Here is an 18551-nt window from a genome sequence, read left to right as displayed (position 1 = left end):
CTCTCTAAAATTGGCAGGGGGACTTTCTGATGAAAGTTTATCGTTTATCGTTAAAAAATATGCTACACCATACACATGTACGTGGACCATACGTACACATGCAGGTAGGTATTTACACTAGATTTTGATTATTATAACCCAGATTTGCCAATGTATGTTTGGATAAAACAAAAGCCATGAACAAAAAATACATTTGATGTAAACAGATAGACATAACAAAAATGATTTCGGTTGGTTCATTGGTTTTTTTTTTAAGGACTACCACTCTGGAGTTGTCTTAACGCAATGGAGGAAACAACTGAAATCCACTGAAACAAAACGAGGGTGGGAAAACACAACGAACCGAAACAAAGTTTAATCCTAGTACAATCGGGCCAAAAAAACCTGAGATAAGAAACTGCACATTGTGTGATTCATGAATGTTCGTGAACCTTTGCAGACGCAAAAAAATCAATCCCCCGTTTACAAAACCTTGTTTCGTGCACAAATGCACAACCGCACGCCGAGTGCTTTCCCCGATATGTCTATAAAGTGCAGAGTGTACTTGCACTTTTCGACGCGCAAAAAGGGCGGAAAATCAATTTACAATTTGTGCGTAGACCACATTGTCAAAGGTTTCTTAATCCAGATGAGAACATGCACACAGATGTCCAATTTTTCTTTCTTTTTTTCCAACACACACAACAGCCACACTATCTGACATTTAACACACTTTGTTTTCCCCGAATAACAATTTTAGCCAACTATAATGATTCTATTGCTCTGAATAGCTGATCCAACTCGAAAATGATGTTTAAAAGATGATCTTTTGCTCAAACAATTGGTTTTACTACAGCGGTCAGAAATTGCCTTGATCGCACCACAGATCGTTTTCTGCATGTCTTCTCAACTAAATCCCCCATTTACATTTAACTCCCCACATTTTCAACCCCAACAGAAATACGCCCTTCCCGATCTGTGAACGGGTAAATCAACTTGTATTATATAGGTACTTGTATCATTCGCAAGTTCGCAACTCATCAGCTGACGCAACTTCACGCCCGACCTATTTCCACTCAACCGCCCAAAAATCATCACTTGACCTTATAAATTGGAAATAATTAAGCTCTTCAAATGTGACATTTATTACTAAGATGTACAATGGCCTGCCCTAGCCCCCCCCCCCCCCCCTGCTATGAAGTCATCCAACTCTGTCCTTCATAAGAAAATGAAATGGATTAATATGTGTGCGGGCTGGGGACTCTTGGAGATGATGTTCCCGGTGTCCTCAGGCAAGACGCTTTACTCCTACATTGTAAGCAAGGGTGCAGCAAAGAGCAAGCATTTTGTTTTGCTTCACACTATAAGTTTTGTTTTTTTGAAGTGCAAATGGAGTAGGTGAGGCTGGCTCTGCATTTTCTGTACAGTTATGTATAAGTATGACTAGGGTTTGACACTAGCAGCAGCAGGCTAGCCAAATACTAGTCGAAATAGCAGCGGGCTTGTCAAACTATTTTTTAAGAAGCCCAGCTGGGCTATGGTGAAGAGGAAATGACAGGAAGAAATAAATCATTTAATTCAGAAAGCAAACCTGTATCAATTCGTGTTTTATTTTATTAACTGTTATTATTAAAAAACTGACACGATTGCCTCAGGATACACGTTTTACATGTATGCACATTGTTGTTTATGAGACATAAAAGAGAAACATGCGGGCGGGTGAAAGTGCCCGCAGGCTAGTTAAGAGTCTGTTTCAGTAGCCCGGCTGGCTAGTGAAAAAGTTAAGGTCGAACCATGACTGTAACTGAAGACTTTCTTGAAAAAAGTCGTTGGCATAAAAAAACTACCGTTAAATTTACAACATGTAGGGCCTAATGAGATTACCATCCATATCAGATCACGAGTTGTTACCAAATCCGGTAAGTTGGCTGTATGTCTCATGACAAAGATAATTATCAATCCAACTTTTTCAGGACTCAAGAACTTTTTCTTCAATCCAACTTTGCAACCTGCCACTTCTGCCAGCAAATCAGCTGGCAGTTTTCCATTTCTTTTCTTTTTTGTTTGTTTTCGCCTGCCCCCTTCAGAGTTCGACTTGACACAGCATCGACAGTTCCCTCTCTCGCTTCCACAACAAGGCCGCCACCCCAATGCACTCCTCCGTGTGCGCCAACTGGCTTCAAGGTTGCAATAAAAATTGATATAATAAGCAATTCAAGCAGACAAAATGTGCCTTTAGAGATTGGGACCTCCGCCGTTTTTCACCTTGGAATTTCTTCTGCTTGACTTCAAGGACATTCATCTCCCGACCACGCCGACGAGCGCGGAGCGCGGCATCGGCATCATCACCGTTTGTCGGCTTTGAACTGGAGGGGGGAGGTTAGGGGGAAAAGAAAAAGTGCAAGCGAGCTCGGGGTCGCGGACAGTGGGTGGCAGTCTTTAGAGCTGACAGATGCTGGAGCGCAGTCAATCCCGAGTGCTGGATTGTGCAGCGGCGCGCGAGAGGCTTGTCCACCGACAAAACAAGGGGGAAAAGGAAGAGAGGGAGACCGAGAAGGGGAGCTGGTGATACGCCGGGATTAAACCAATATTGCAATGCGTTCTTGCGTATTACGCGTCAGGTAATCATTACAAGGCAACGGCCAGGGATGCCAATCAATACCCAAAGCGGGGGTTTGTTCCAGTTTCACAGCAGGCACTGACCCAAATAGATAAAAGTGCAGCCTGTGAGAAGACATGAACCCCACCAACCAAACCCTAATGTCAATTTACACTTAGCTGCCAGATCCAGTTGAGCCCTGAAAGATACAATGCCGTCGCTTTTCAAAAGACTTGTGTTTACATGTATACCATTTTTTTTAAAGATCAGAGTTCAAAAGTCACTTTGAAAGTATCAGCATTGGCTAACATTTCAATCCTCAGTGTCATAATTTGCTTTTCATATCAATCTTTTCAACGAGCAATACCTACATGAGCACGGTGCAAGTGTCTTGAATTGGAAAACGAAGATAGAGGATCTTGCAGAGTATTACACAAAGAATTGGAAAGACAAGGTACAATTTATACAGAATTTCAGGTACAGAATGACGACTGACTTCAGAGGAACTTTCATATTGCTTGAGCTTCCTGTCATCTCGGCTTACTCACTGCAAACTCTACCGCCGAAATACATTCACAGGAAGAAATACATTCTAAGGAACACCGTCTGCTCCCCGGAGGGAATGATGAATAATTTGAGTTGTCCTTTGAAGAGTATGACCTCATCGAAGAAATACATGGAGAAAATCATGAGGAACTGCTCCAAAAGAATATTTCAAAAATGGGGCAATTTCAAAAGAAACAAAAATTGGGCAATTTCAAAAGAAAACTGTCAGACAAATTAAGCTGTACCACTAATTTACAACATGTAGTTGGAAAAAAATTAACACAAACAAACTTTGATTTTTAGATCACTGTACAGGAATCAGCACCCTACCAATTGGGCTATCCAGCCCTTTGTTTACATGCTCTCGTTTTTGTCAGCTCTAACGGATTTGCAGTAAATGACAGAAGTATTGTAAAACATCGACATTCATAAACTAGGAGAACTTCCAAGCGCGTTTTTATATAATGAAGTATTTTAGACATGGTGTTTTTTTGTGTTACTACTGGGATCTAGACATTGCAATTCCATACACTAATGACACAAGTACACCCTGTCAGAGCAAGTTCAAGTCAAGTTCAAACCTCCGACACAGGGTGCCATTCTGGGCCAAGGACCAAGAAAACAGAGTGGCATCTGATTGGTCAATTTGACAAACAGGTGGTAAGAGTCAACGAGACAATTTGGATAACACAACAAGCCATCTGCACTATCAACCCACACTGACAAAATCGGTTTGATTTTCAGGTTCAAATTTGGAAGTGTTGCATACACACTAGTTTGGTCTTGAACAAAAAAAGAAATGTAAACTCCGAGTATGTACATGTAAGATAGTCAAAACTAGGAAAGTTGTGGAATACAAATTGAAATGTAACTTGTACATTTAAAATTATATATCTGATGAAATAAGCTCTTCTTTTAGCATGATGAACGGTTCAGTTTTAGCTGATTTCAATGTACGTATGTTCATCTAAATGATCACACGAACACTATGCAGTCATTTTGTTTTACTTTGCCATCATCTCCCCTCCCCACCCCTTTGTTTCTCCCCTTGATTAAAATTTATGATCAAAGAATTTCCACTCGGAAGGTGCGCAACCCTTTGAAACAAATGAAGCGGTTCACACGCTCGGTTCCACTGCACTCTGTATAAAGTGAGCGGCTAAATAAAGACGCATTAATGGCCGAAGATGGGAACACCATCTCAATCAGAAATCAATATCAGCGTGACCTGAGACGAAGTACGCTGACCCCTCTAAGTGTACTTTTGCCCGGGACGTGGTGGGATGGGGAAAAAGTGGCGTTGACGTTTCTAGCATCTTGAGATAGGAGTGGAAGAAAGGGGGGGGGGAAGGTAGGTAGGGGACAAATGGACAGATCGTCTTGCAAGACAGTGGGGCTCAGACAAAGATGACAAAACTGCAAGGATCAGTGTCGAGTGAGGACAATGCACTGTCGAGCTTTCTCAGAGTCGGGCGAGGTTCTTGCATCGTGCAAGCCGGGATCGTAGAGAAAAGGGAAGGGTATCGATGCTGAACAATTGACAGATGGGGTGGTAAATGGAGTGACAGAGAGATCCTGTGAGTGAGTAGTGGAAACAATCTTAAAAATAGAGGGAAAAGGACACCAGTGTATGAACCTAGTACAGCATATACACTCAATTTCAATTCGGTGTTTGTACTTTTGATGAAAACTTTCTTGAAACCAAACGGAGGACTACTGTACAAGCCAAAAAATTGATGTTCCAAGCCAATACACGATGTACGTACAAAACACAAAACTGTCTTCTAATTTTCTTTTAAACTTCAAATGGAGAGATGGCTGGTTTACAGGGTTCGGGGGAGGGTTGAATTAAAATGGCTAGTTAAACAGACCTACATAAAAATGTAGATTTTAGACACACAAACATGACAAACATATTTGTTATAGAAGCAGGGCACGTGCACTTCTCTATTCACGTCCTGAATGAATGCTCATGACACACACAATTTTACGAACAAAAGACCAAATCATTCGCTCCGGCGCCAGCAATCAAAAGGAACCATTTTCACGACCCATTTTACCAAAAGCCTGCCATTGTGCAGGCACAGAATTGGTTGTGAAAGAGCAGCCCAACTAAATGTGCGTGTGGAGTTTGTAAAACTCAGGACCAGACGAAGAGAACACTGAATGGCTGAATCACTCAAGTCCTTGAACCAATCTCGCGCACTTTTAAAAAAAAATTTGAGTCTCTGATCAAAAATTGGGCCAGGGAAAGAAAAAGGCTTTTAAAAATTTGACAAGAATTGGGTGCCGTCACCTCAATGATGAGAGAAAAAAAATTATAATTAATTTGCACATTTGGAAGATGCTGGGTTTGTTTTCAAACTACTGGCTGAAACACTTCAGACTCATGTATCTGCTGGGTTGACAAAAGCTCTTTGCCCCGTATAAGAAAATATATTGAACATCCTAACTTCTTAAAGTGAACATACAACATTTTTGCGGTAATTTTCAGAAATGGATGGATACGGGGTTAGTACTTTATAGCAAATATTGTTACATTGACTTGTTTAAAGTTTTGTGTTCCTACATGTATATGCTGGAAAAACCAAAAAAAAACAATCATGTTCCTGTAGTCTGATCCCTGACCACACCTTAAGATGCAACAGAGCAATTATGGAGGTATTTGAAAATAGCCAGTTGGAAATTGTGCCATGATAGTACAGGATGCTACTGTCATTCACTAACAGTCCAGTAAGGTATTTCACAATAATTTGGTAGTTTTGTTTTTTGATGTTTGCAAATGTTGTATTGACGCAAGGAACATGTCACAAAATTAATATCTTAAATGCAGAGGGGGAAAATTCATACATGTGTAAGGCACTGGTCAGAGATTGCAAAGGACACTTGTTGTGCAAGAAATTCCAGGTATTTAGAGAAACAGAAACTCTGTAAAAAAGACATTGTCGGAGAGAAGATTTCCTTTCATCCTAACTTTGCATCAGTTTCAATGCACTGAAGCTGTACAAACACCACAACTCAAGGAACAATAGTGAAAGTTTACACTGACAACTTTCACTGTTGTTCATTCCAGCTCTTGATAGGTAATCAATCCGACTTACCTGGATTGAACAGAATCGTCATTTTCAGATACGCGTATTCCTTATCGTCCAGTCCCATCAATTCACATTTACTGAAGAAGCACTCCATCATGTGAATGTCCGATTGCGTGGGGATGCCTTGCAGCGCCACCAGGCATCGCAGGAGCATGTTCTCGCTGGTGTGACCGTGACAGTGGTGGCACGTCTGCGAATCGCCGCTCCCGCTGCTGCTGCTGCTACTGTCCATGCCAAAATCAAAGTCCACGTCCTCCGTCTCAAAGTGGAATCGGTACTGCGTCATCATCAAGACTAGGAGTTCGGCCCAGCAGTGCTGGAACAGCGTGATGCGGTCGTGCGGGCACAACCGCTGGCAGGACGGTAAATTCCTGACAAAGTCCACCGTTTTGAGCAAGAGCTGGGCGGCCTGCTGGCAGATGATCTCGTGGTGTTTGAGTGTGATGACGGTGGGTGGGATGAGGGCGCTGTTGGCTCGCCGCCACAGGGCCTGGTTGACGGCCTGCGAGACGGACGGGATACCGGTGGGATACCTTCTGTCGGTGGGTGTTGCTGCACTGGCGGCGTTGCTGCTGTTGTTGCTGCTGCTGTCGGTGTCCATGGCCTCGTGGGTACTGGACGACAGCAGACTGTACAAGATGCTGCCCTCTTTCATTCTTTCCGGGCAGTCGCAGGACGATAGCGGCATGGATGGTGAAGATGGTTCGGTGGATTGTGACGTGGACTTGCTTTGCATCGGTGCCATATCCGATTAAACGCACCACAGAGTTACATGTAGGCCCCGATAAAAACTGTTAACCTAAAGAAAAAATACCAAAAAAACACAATCATTTGTTTGAGTTACATTAACAATTAGAACATTGTATTATAACCCTAACCTCACCTAAAGCTACAAAATACTTATAGTAGTAAACTGTAGTATGCAGTGCTTCCATATATAAGTGGGCATAGTATTTTCTAGTATTTGGGTACCTGCAAACATAACTTTTGTAGTACTATGTAGCAAGTGGTACTTTACCCAAAATAAACTCTTTGGGGATTTGGGTTAAACTCTTCACTTCAGTTCACCAAATTTATAAAAAAAAATCCAGGCCAAAGCACCTCTGTGGAAATATTTTCTTTCAACTTTTAAAATTTCCCATTCGTTAGCTTGTTAAAACATTCAACATTTCCTATTCGTTAACTTGTTAGTGGTTCCTTAAATGTAAAAATAAAAAAAAACTTATAAAAACACCTTTGCATGTTCAATGAAAAATACTTATAAATCCTTCAATACAATTATTTTTCACACAATGAAAGGTTTAGGCAGTGGAGTGAGTGTTCGCTAATGCAGTGTACATGTATTAATATACAGACACACATGTACATGTATGTTACTTTGCCCGAATCATGAGAATTTATGTATTAATCGTCACAGACACATGATAACCTTATCCCTCAATCAACAATGGGCCTTATTCACGAGTCGGCCATATTGGATTGAGAGTGAGGTAAAATCTTCATTTTTGGAACTTGTGTAGAGAAATGAAAGCAATGACGTTACATATAAATACCAGTCTGCTCTGATGAATAATGTAAAATATGTGATTAAACGTACTCTCATGTTTTAAGCCACATTTAAATAAAAAATAAAAGTGACGCTATAGTGAATAGTCTGGCACAATCCCATTCAACAGTTCACAATTTATGAAATACATTCAGGGAACAAGACAAAATTTGCCAACTTTAAGGCCCATAGGCCCTACTGAACGCCAGTTTCAGATTTTGCGTTGACAGATATCAAGAGAGTTTTGATACACCTACCTGTGCAAATATGTCAAATTCTCATTTTCCAAATTTTGTCACAAGAATTTAAAAAAAAAACAAGATTCAATCAATCGTCAGATTTGGTTGAGATGTAGGATATTAAACTGCATGTTAAATTGCAAGATCGTTTCTATATGACCACCTCTTCAGTGATGTCTCTCAACCACTCACTTCACTGAATGACCGTGTAATAACTGGACCAAGTGACCACTGACCATACTAATAACAAGTACCGTCCAGCTGACCACAGAATGCACAAGTGGGTTCAATAATCTTGAGCATTACATGTATTGTGCATGTGACATGTGCAGGCAATATTGACAGTGTTAATGGGTGTGGGGGCTTCAGGAACGACCTTGGCAGTTTTACAGGCCCGGTGAATTGAATTCCAATAAAGTTGTCAATAATGGATACCTGGAAAGGGTTGCTTAAGCCATGCTGGAGAACACTCAACCTTGAGTGTGTGGGAGTGTGTTATATAACAGCGCTAATCATCCTTTACACACACGCCTATTAATACATTGTGGCATCTTGGAGTTGGAGGTAGGTGGCATCCCCCACAACAAAAAAACAGGGACAAAAACAGCACACTGGCTTGCACAAAGTAGTGGAAATGGTTTTTAATGAAGAGGAATTCTTAGAATTTACGGAAAGAATTCTGCATCCTGACGCCACTTTTTTTCATTATATTTTAACTCAATGATCAGTCACTGCACAAGACATTAATTTGTGGGACTGAGAGACATTTCCAATTTTGTTAAAAATACTTTGCAAAATGCACTCAACTCTCCATAGACTTTGTACACAGCCACAGAAGTGGAGTCAGGATGCCACATTCTTTGCTAATTGACTGTCTTGTTGTATTAATAGATAACATGAAGATACCTTGAAATAATTACACACTTAATTACATCATATATCATCGCTGTTTATTAGCAGTTTAAATTACTTTCGTTATCCTCGCATCGCCTCGTACACACGTAGAGTCTAAATTAATGGAAAACTGAATTTGCTGCCCAAGGTGAATTGTCATCAGTAAAGTAATTAAATGATACATTGTTATTGATGACTTGAACTACGACCATCAACTGATTATTTTTCAATGAAATAAAGGCCTTGAAAACATTTTCAAAAAATCACTTGCAAATTTTATAATGCACAGTTTTCCTGATGATTTCATTTTTTTGTGTACACATTAGAAAGTTGTTTTTTTCCTTTAAAAAATAGAAAACATGAGGTAAATCAAACAGTTTCTTTAGAAGTGAAATCATGTGTTTACATCTAAGCCCAGGTTGAAACCTCATACAAAAGCTAAATTGTAAACAAAACAGTTAACAATTTCTCTACAACTACATTAAAATACATTGTTCTTAAAATTTACTAAATCATAAAATTGCAAAATTGACATTTATCCCCTCAGAACTGTAAATTTAACTACCAAAATTATTCAATTTTTGAAGCACAGAGAGAAAAAGAAATACCTCACAGAATTTGGCGAATAATTGAGATTTAAGCAAAGAACGATGCGTGCATGCAGCGGGTAGCGCAACATGATTAGGCCGAGTGCAATGCCTCACTCCCCCCGTCAAGCAAGCACACTGCACTCCTCGACTCTCGCGCGCCGCGTACATAGTGTCATTGGCCTTCACTTCATGTGGATGTAATCTGCACCCCCAAAACAAAACTCGCAACCAGATTAACCCACACAGAAACACACCATTTCCCTCCAAAAACACCCCGAGAAACGGCTTGTAAAAACGGCCTGCTTACCCAGCACGGTGTATGCACCTCCAAGGTCCGATATTCGGGAACTTTGCGGCCACAGCAAAGATGAGAAAACGAGAGGAAAATGTGGAGTTTACCGGTCTTAAAAAAATCCAAGCGGCTTCGCACGAGTTTGCCTGCGTGCATGTGTACTGACGTGCGGTTTCTCTGTCGCGCTACACATGTGCTCGCTTTATTATGAATAGGATTGCATGCAGTGCTGGCTTCAAGTTCGTTACCCCTGACCCATTTAATTGCCGGCGCTGATTGGTTCGACTCGGCGCCTCATTATAATAAAAATTAGCAAGTCGTATTCGCGATTGGTCCAAGTTCGTGGCAGGTGGATACACTATGCGGGCCCCGCAACCAGCACAAATCGGACCACAATGCGGAAGTATCCTTGTGTTTGTGCAAATGAATTGCTTTATAGCAATATGCTGTAACATTGAGCATTGATGTTTTTGCCTTTTCAACGATTGAACAATCCGCCGAGCCCGAATGGCACCACATTTCACCAAGGTCTTTTCCGGATTCATTCCGTAAAATTCGGGTCATGCAAGGTCAAATTGAGAACAAAAAATGGTGACAAAATGCCAGGTCTATGACCGACTGTGCTCAATGCAATCACGCTATGTGCAGCACAGATTGCCAGGAACACAATCGTCATGTTCCCCCCAAGTACTATTATGCACGTAGGCCCAAAATCTTGTGCACAATAATCAATGGTTAGCCCATGCAGGAATATGTTCTTATTCCTCCATGGTTAGCCATAAATAAATTCTTAAAGGGAAGATACAACATTTGCAAACATCACAAAACGAAATGATCAAATTATCACGAAATACCTTACTGGACTGTTAGGGAATGACATTATTTTCGTGGCTCCTGGTGTGCTGACATTTTCAAGAAAAGTTGTATTTTTCTGACGCTTGTTGGCCGACCAGCGTTGGAGAAAACTGGCTATTTTTCAAAAACTGCTCCGAATTTTCATAATTAGTTATTTCGCGTTTTCTTTGCAATTGATTACACACCTGTGAAGGGGTACAAGTCTGCTAGACTGATTTTCTGACCTTACAATTCCCCAAGTCTATAATTGCTCCGTTTCATCTTAAGTGGGGTCAGGGAACCAGACTGCAAGAACATGATTGGTTTTCTTGTTCTTTTCCAGCATCTACAAGCCCAAAACGTGAAAAAAGTCATTTCAACAATATTTGCTTTAACACACTAATCCTCTAAATCCATTTATTTCTGAAAATTGCAGCAAAAGCAAATGTTGTACATTCCCTTTAAACAAAACGTGACCGTAGCTTCAATGTAGATGTTGATATTCACGCAATCTGCAGGCGTGTCAAGGATATTTTCGGATTATTTGCATAATGTCTTTCCAAGTCATAATATAAATAATGTCTATGTTTAGACACACACACACACACAAAAAAACAAGTGCGAGTGCACAAGCTCTGGCTGTGTTGCAAGAAGTCTTGCATGGAAGTCTTGCATGAAATCGATCAAAATGATCCCTGCCAGAGCTGAAAAATGCGACGCCCAAAAATGTGACGCCCATGCCACATAATTATGGAGCACTTTTGGTTAATTATCGGGGACAGACAGACAGACAGACAGACAGACAGACAGAGGGACGTGTCGGCCAGACGGAATTGTGGGGTGATGGCATTGCGTTCCCTTTATCCTTTTTTTTCTAAAGATTCTCTTCTGGGGTGATGTTTTTCTATCATGTAAAAATAGTGAGGTGATGTGTCCTGAAAGGAACATCACCCCACATCAAGGGGTATGGTTAGAACAGACAGACAGCAGACAGACATACCGACCAACCACCAAGTGACATGTAGGCCTAGATGCTCATGCCAGACCTTAAAAACCAGGACGATTTCGTATACAGTCGATGTAAAGAATATAGCAACTTGTATCAAGTAATGGAAGAAAAGTGACGCAAACTTCTGACGTTGATGTATTCCAAAGAGTGTGCTTGTCAAAAACAAATTACACTTTGTGTCTGTTTTGAGTTCCAAGTTCAGTCGTTAAAAATAAACAACAAAATTGAACGTATAAAACAAATTAAAATGTCAAGACACGAAATTATTATGAAAATTAAAGCAATAACCAGTTGGAAACGAAACATCGGTGGTACTATTTTTATAGATATGACGTCAGTCGAAAATAAGAAATATAATCGTCCCATTTTTGAGTCCCTTTTTCCCGTTCAACTTGAATTGTATGAAGAGCACAATATAATATTATTACCCTTTGGTCCACCCACCGCAGATTCAGAGAAGCGCACTGTTACGCTCGACCGTAATCGCCCACAAAAGGTCGGGGCGGCCGGCCACCATTATAATGTCGGCTAAATGTGGACTCAAATGACGTCATCGTCTGTGTATTTCTTGTAATAAGGCAACACTTCCTGATGCCGACCGCGGTCGCATCAGCGTAGTACGTACGGACCAAGGCGGGTGCGGCAAGAATTCGGGTGTATTTATGGTGTCCACGTCATTACATTAAAGACTAAATACTAAATGAGTAATGACATGTACTGTAAAAAGCTATGTATCAGATGACGTCGGTCTGTGTGAAAACAAGCTCATGATCTCGGAAGCTGCGGACAAACGCAGTTGAGTTCATGCATGGTGACGTGATGTGCCATGTCATTTCTTCTGGAGTAGTGTGTTCAGTTCTTCCTCCATGGTACAAACATCAGGTTTTTTACCCTAGTGACCCAATTTTCCAGGACTACCATGCAAGGCTGTTGCTGACGTTTGTTACTAACTAACCAACGAACCAACTACCAGAGAGACACGAACAGTTGTTGAGCTGCTGCCCGCAGCTAGAAATATTAAAGAGTAATGGGCTGCTTTGACGCCGCTTGAATTGCCTCAGAAAACGAGTTCAAATCTGTGCCGACAAAATGCTCGGGTGGTGGCCATATAAAAGTCGAACCGTTCGATAAGCAGTGACGTTCGACTACATGATTGGACGACGATATGAAACTATTCTCCAATCACATTCTCTACCTTTTCGTGATTTGCATATTTCATAAAATTGTCCGTTCCTTTTCACTTGTCTCTATCCTTCAAAGTATGGTGAATCCAATATGCCCAAAATGGCATAGAGATATACAGAGGTGTTTATGACTTTGCTGAACTTGACAAGGCTGTATCGAGCTCAAGATTATGTTCTGCACTAAACTCACCGTATATCCTTGTACCCTGCTAAAATAGTGCAAGTTTAAAGGTTGTGCAATTCGTCCTTCGCTGCTTCACTCGTGATGGCCACCTATCGCAAGGTTTGCAATTTGTCAAATTTGGCGCCGATGGCTTGGGAGCTCTCCTTGTCTGCACACTCGCACGGATTAACCGGCCTTGGTCCGCGTCAAGTGCAGCGGCGACACGCCAAGCGTGCGAGATTCCCAAATTCCCCTACTTCAGATCAAATTACGATTACAAAGCTATGTGTCATTAACGAACGAAATGAATAAAGCATCAAGGTGAAAGAAAGAAAGGTGCCCTGACGCCGCATAACCACGTTTTCGCAATTAATTATTGGCTTGGTAAGACACCTGTTTTGAAAAAGACTGAACGGCTTGGTACACGGCGGTTTACTACTTGTTCAATGTGTTGGCAGTTATCGCTGGTGCCCACGTCCGTTCGCGCCTGATTTATCAAACACGTGTCTAACGTGTGAAGTTTGGTACGCTGAACTTCCGCCTTTTCCTTTGATGGCCTTGAAACGGGCTTGGCGTTCGTGTGAACGGCATGCGTTTAAGTCCCACATCAGGGTGGACACAATCTGATCTAATCTCGGTGACAAAACTAGGGAAGAACTGAAGGCTGGTTATTTTGTTTTTGAAAAGTTGCGATAGAAATACACCTGCGATATAGCAATTTTTTTTAACCAGAAAGGTCTTCCAAACTCGGTCCAGATTCAATGGCGACATGCATTGAACACGTACAAGTCCTCGTAATCTCGTTTCACGTTGTGAAGGCACGAACATTTGGTTTAATGCATTAAAGTGAAACACTATAATTCTTGACCAAAAAATACACAGGGAAGACGGGGAATCGGCAATCATCTGTGCACATCACAAATTGAAGTGTTGTTTTTCGATCATGTACGCGTGATCACTAATACACGCACGAGGGCCCCTTCAATTGTTATGGAGAAACCAATGTGTACCCTATTGTACAAAGCAACTGCCCCATGGCGGATTATCTTAACAATAGCTAGCAGTAGCACAATGCTTTCGCCATGGAAGGGGGCCTTCGTGATAGAATTGATAGCCTTCCTGGAGTGGTATATAGGGGGTCTACCCGATGTTCCCCAAAATCCTTAGGATTATGGTAGTCTTGTAGACTACCAAATTTTTCAGGAGACTTGGCTCTGTGGATAACGGGTGATACTCAGACTAGGGTTAGGGTTGGGGAACATAGGTATTCCGGGGGAAAATAGGTATTGGGGAACATAGGTTGCACCCCGGGTATATAGTCAGTGGGTTTATCATTACCTATTGTTTAGGAGGCGTGAGATGTTACCCCAGCCGGCTCTATGATCCCTGTCTGCCTTCCATGACCTGGATAACGAAAGATACGATGAACATAACAGCACACATTCACTCCCTCGCCACTCTTCCCAGACATGCCATTACATTAGGGGAGTGGGAAATGTGTCCGTTTTTGAACTCCGTATCTTGCATCCCTTGCAACTATTTCGTAATATTGTATTACAGAAGCAAATCCGTGGTAAATAGAGCCCGTCCTGAGCCTCCCTTCTCTTGCCTCCCCCTACACCTCTCCCCTTTTCCCTTCTGCTGAGGTTAACGAACCATTGCCTGTACTTTGCCGACCCGTACGGTCCCGTCGATACTCGTGCCTCAGCGGTGACCCTGGATTTGCTTGCGAGAGCGAGCTTCTCCCTGCGTGTGTGACGCGCGGGCCGCTGATAGAAATCCGTGTTGGCCGACTAGTAGTAGTCTACGCGCCGTGTGCCGCCGAGGCGATGAGCGGACGGGACCGCTCGATGAGAACTGATTCGCACTCTCCGACGGAGCAGCCGACGGCTGTTTTGTACCCCCAATGGCCAGCTTTCGTCAAATCGCCACGTTTCATTTCAGCCAAATTACTTATCATCAAATTAAACCACGATCAGGTTGGACAAACAATAGTTGACTGACGGCGGGATATGAACCCGCGACCTCTGGATTGCCACACCGGATTCAAAAGATACAAACACTGGGAGATCCGCAACGCACAGGGCTGGACAGCACCATTGGTTTTGCACCAGGGTACGGTAATACGGAAGTCTAAGGTTTAATACATTTCGTAGTTCAATTGAACCTTACAGCCAGGTTTGCCTCACCTAGTAGGACTGTTATGCTTGAGGTCCATACCAAAAAAAAAAGATATCAAACGTCATTGAGACGTAACATGTACTTTCCACAAACCATCCTGATTGCTAAAAGTGCAAAATATATGACTGGGGCATCAATCAGCCGTTGGGGATCAGGTATAGAAGGACGACTGAGAGCGGGACAAAACAAAACGAACTGATCACTCGATGAGGCAGCGGTGCGTAAACTGAACATCGGCCGGTTACCCGTGAAGGAAGGTTGCGAGCAAAACTCGCCAGGCTCCGTTACGAGTGCAGAGCACCTCTGCGATTCTAACACCCCGGTACACGGCGGCTATTGCGTGGGGTGTGTGGGTGGTGTTTGTCAGGGACAAAGCAGGGGAAAAAAGTGGGCGGGTGGGGAGAAAAAAATAATGAATGTGAGACTCATAAAATACACCCAGTTTATTAATTTCCATACTCTGATTCAGATAGCTTTGCCAGAAACTTGAACACACCAGCCTTGTTTCTGTCGGGACAGAAATACGATCGAATTTTCATTGAACACGCGGTATATGCATGAACAGTGGCGCGGCTCATATTTCTGATGCGGACTGCCCTCGTAATGATGAAACACAGTCATGTGGAAAGACATGAACGAAAACAGGAAACTGACAGACACACACAGACAAGGAGGCGGACACGGCCGGCAGGTGAATCTTGTAGTTCTGAACATAATCCTTACACAAAACTGTGCTCTGATCGATTTGTAGCTACATGTAGTTGCGGCAGGCATTCTGTACACGCTATGGGGCCATACCGTGTGGTCATTGTGCGCGGTTGACATGGAGTATACGTCACACATTGTAGGAAGTAAACCCCGATGTGGTGAATGGAACAGACCGGCACTTCTGATTGGTTAAAAGTTAGCCAGTGGGCAGAACCAGTTTCCCATACCGCGCGACAGTTCTTTACAAGTGAGCGTTACCGTTCTTAAAGTTCATTGGTTGAAAGTTAAGTTCCCAACTATGATGCGCACAAGACTGATCACAGCAAACCGTATCTCATGTCGATGGCTACTAACTTCAGTATAACACAATAAAAATCAGTCTCACTGTTAACATTAATGTAACACAGTCTTGTGTCCCGTCTACTGACGTGCACAATTTTACACTTTTCCATCCATGACGTCATTCATTCCTTTCCTTTATTCCTAGACTGCGTCTGGCACTTTTGTCCCTTCGGCAGGGATGCTCTTTCCGAAGGAGCAGAATGAAAGATCCCCCATCTATTGCTGAAAGCAGCGATTGGATATCTAATAAAAGGAATGCCTGCACGAATTAGCTCACATCAGGCAATAAAAGCCTCGTAATATAAGCCATGTAACTGACTCTCTCCGAGGCAGTGAGATGCGAAGTCCATCGTTTCAATCTCTTGATCTCCTCAATAAGATACTCTCCTCTACTACCATTCCGTATGGTCACCCTTGTCACCAAATTAGTTCCTTCTTCTTGGGAGGTCATGTTATACCCACGTGACCTTATGCTAATTTTATAAGCCACGTGATACAACTGAAAATGTATTCAGATAAGCCGTATAATGTATTATTTTGTTCATTAAAAACATTATCATGAATATTCACGAATTGTCAAGTTTCGACATTCAAGTTGTGGTTACAATTTGTACAGGGTAAGTCAAAAAAAGCGAAACCCAAATGTCGGGACTGTTGTTTTAGTGAAGTTCTGCATGTAGCACTTTGAAAATCTAGGATATGAAAGCCAAATTCACAAGCTTTCTTTTAGTACAAGAATCATTTAAATCACTCATGTACTTTTCAAGTTAGGGAATTTTGAACACAACCACTGCTTTAAAGTTCTGTCCACGGATCACAAAAAAGGTGCGCGTTCTTTAAGCAAAACGAAAACAATTCACACACATCCCTATGTGATTTGTTTTCGTTCGGCTGAAAGAACACTTACCTTTTTGTGATCCGCGGACAGAACTTTAAAGCGGTGGTTGTGTTTAAAATTCCGTAACTTGAAAAGTACATGAGTGATTTGAATGATTCTTGTACTAACAGAAAGTTTACGAATATCCTACATTTTTAAAGGGCTACATGCAGAACTTCACTAAAACAATGGCTCTGACATTTGGGCTTCGTGTTTTTATTACTCACCCTGTATATTTAGGTTAATGTATACACAGCTCAGCTGCATGATTTAATGCCTGTGTTAAACATAATAACTCCAGCATCGGGTAATCTTCGTATCTGTTAATACTTAATTTGAAACTTAATAATCTCCATATTAATATGTCCATCGACACTAGTTCTAAATTCTGGGTGTTTTTTTTTAACTCTATCATTACAGCCTGAAATAAAATGTTCTTTTCTGCTCGTTCATTTCGCGTATAATTTTATTTCCGGTATTAATAAATGAAACCGGGGATTTCTTCAAAAGCGCCAAAATATTGCAGCCGACAGGTTTGAAGAAACCAGTGGAGAGAATTTACGATTCTGGAGAACTGCACAAGCCCAACTCCAACCGCAAGGCAATTTTCCTTTCAGAAAAAAACCCAGCTGCCAGCAGAAATCCGTTTAATTTTATGATCAGGGCCTTTTTTATGGCATTTTCTTGCAAATGACCAATTAACACTGCGGTCCGTAAGGACACGCGACCTTTAACGGTCCAATGACAGATTATAGAAAATACGCCATAATTATGGGGACATAATTATTGCGCGGCACTGGAAAATTAATGACCCGAACAAACGGTCAATCGGCGCCACAAACAATTAAGACCACTCGGCACCAAAAAGAACAGCCGCTGTACATAGACGTGTCTCGATTCGCACATTATAATGCATTACCTTGGTAAATTTGCTGAATAAAACCACACAAAAAATATTAAAGTGACTCCTGGGTAAAAACAAAATGATAAGAATACGGGCCGGTTCATAATTCACGCAAATTTAATGCGAAAGCGAAGTGATTATCACGTCGTTAAAAGCTGAAATTTCAGGCGAACCAGCCGTTAGCTCCACCGAATTCGCTTCGCACTGAAATTCGCGTGTAACTATGATGAACCAGCCTTTTATCTCGAACGGCTGGTATTCAAGACTATGTCTCAACTCGCATAACAGTATATAACCAGTTTGTCAATTCATTGTCTCCTTCCTTTAGACTCTTTGCAGTGTATCATTTTATTTATACAAAAAGGGTAACCTCTAATACCCACCGTTCATGGGGAGTATACTCCTACAATTTTCTATGAAAAAAATGGAAAATGGTTGAACAGGACCGTAAAGGTAAGTCATTTAAATCAGAATATATCAAAACTAATCTTTCAATATTCCAAGTATTATTAAACACGTACATCACTCCAAAATCTCTCCACCTTTTTTTTCCCAAAAAAATCCTGTCA

General features: G+C 41.7%; 1 protein-coding gene across 1 annotated transcript in view; it reads right to left on the bottom strand.

The window, feature by feature from the left end:
- LOC119721379 (nuclear receptor subfamily 0 group B member 1-like) overlaps nucleotides 1–10002 on the bottom strand; it is a 42763-nt gene extending 32761 nt beyond the window's left edge. Inside the window, exons 1-2 of the mRNA XM_038191439.1 lie at nucleotides 9796–10002; nucleotides 6226–7018 (exon numbers count right to left, since the gene is read on the bottom strand). Of these exons, the coding sequence (XP_038047367.1) occupies nucleotides 6226–6964 (739 nt within the window). The 5' untranslated portion in view covers nucleotides 6965–7018; nucleotides 9796–10002. The remainder of the gene's footprint in view (nucleotides 1–6225; nucleotides 7019–9795) is intronic.
- Between the last annotated feature and the right edge of the window lie 8549 nt (nucleotides 10003–18551).

Source organism: Patiria miniata, unplaced genomic scaffold, assembly GCF_015706575.1.
Source record: "Patiria miniata isolate m_02_andy unplaced genomic scaffold, ASM1570657v1 HiC_scaffold_13, whole genome shotgun sequence".
Lineage (NCBI taxonomy): Eukaryota > Metazoa > Echinodermata > Asteroidea > Valvatida > Asterinidae > Patiria > Patiria miniata.
Note: the sequence above shows the minus strand (reverse complement) of the source record. Positions and strands in the feature narration are given on the sequence as shown.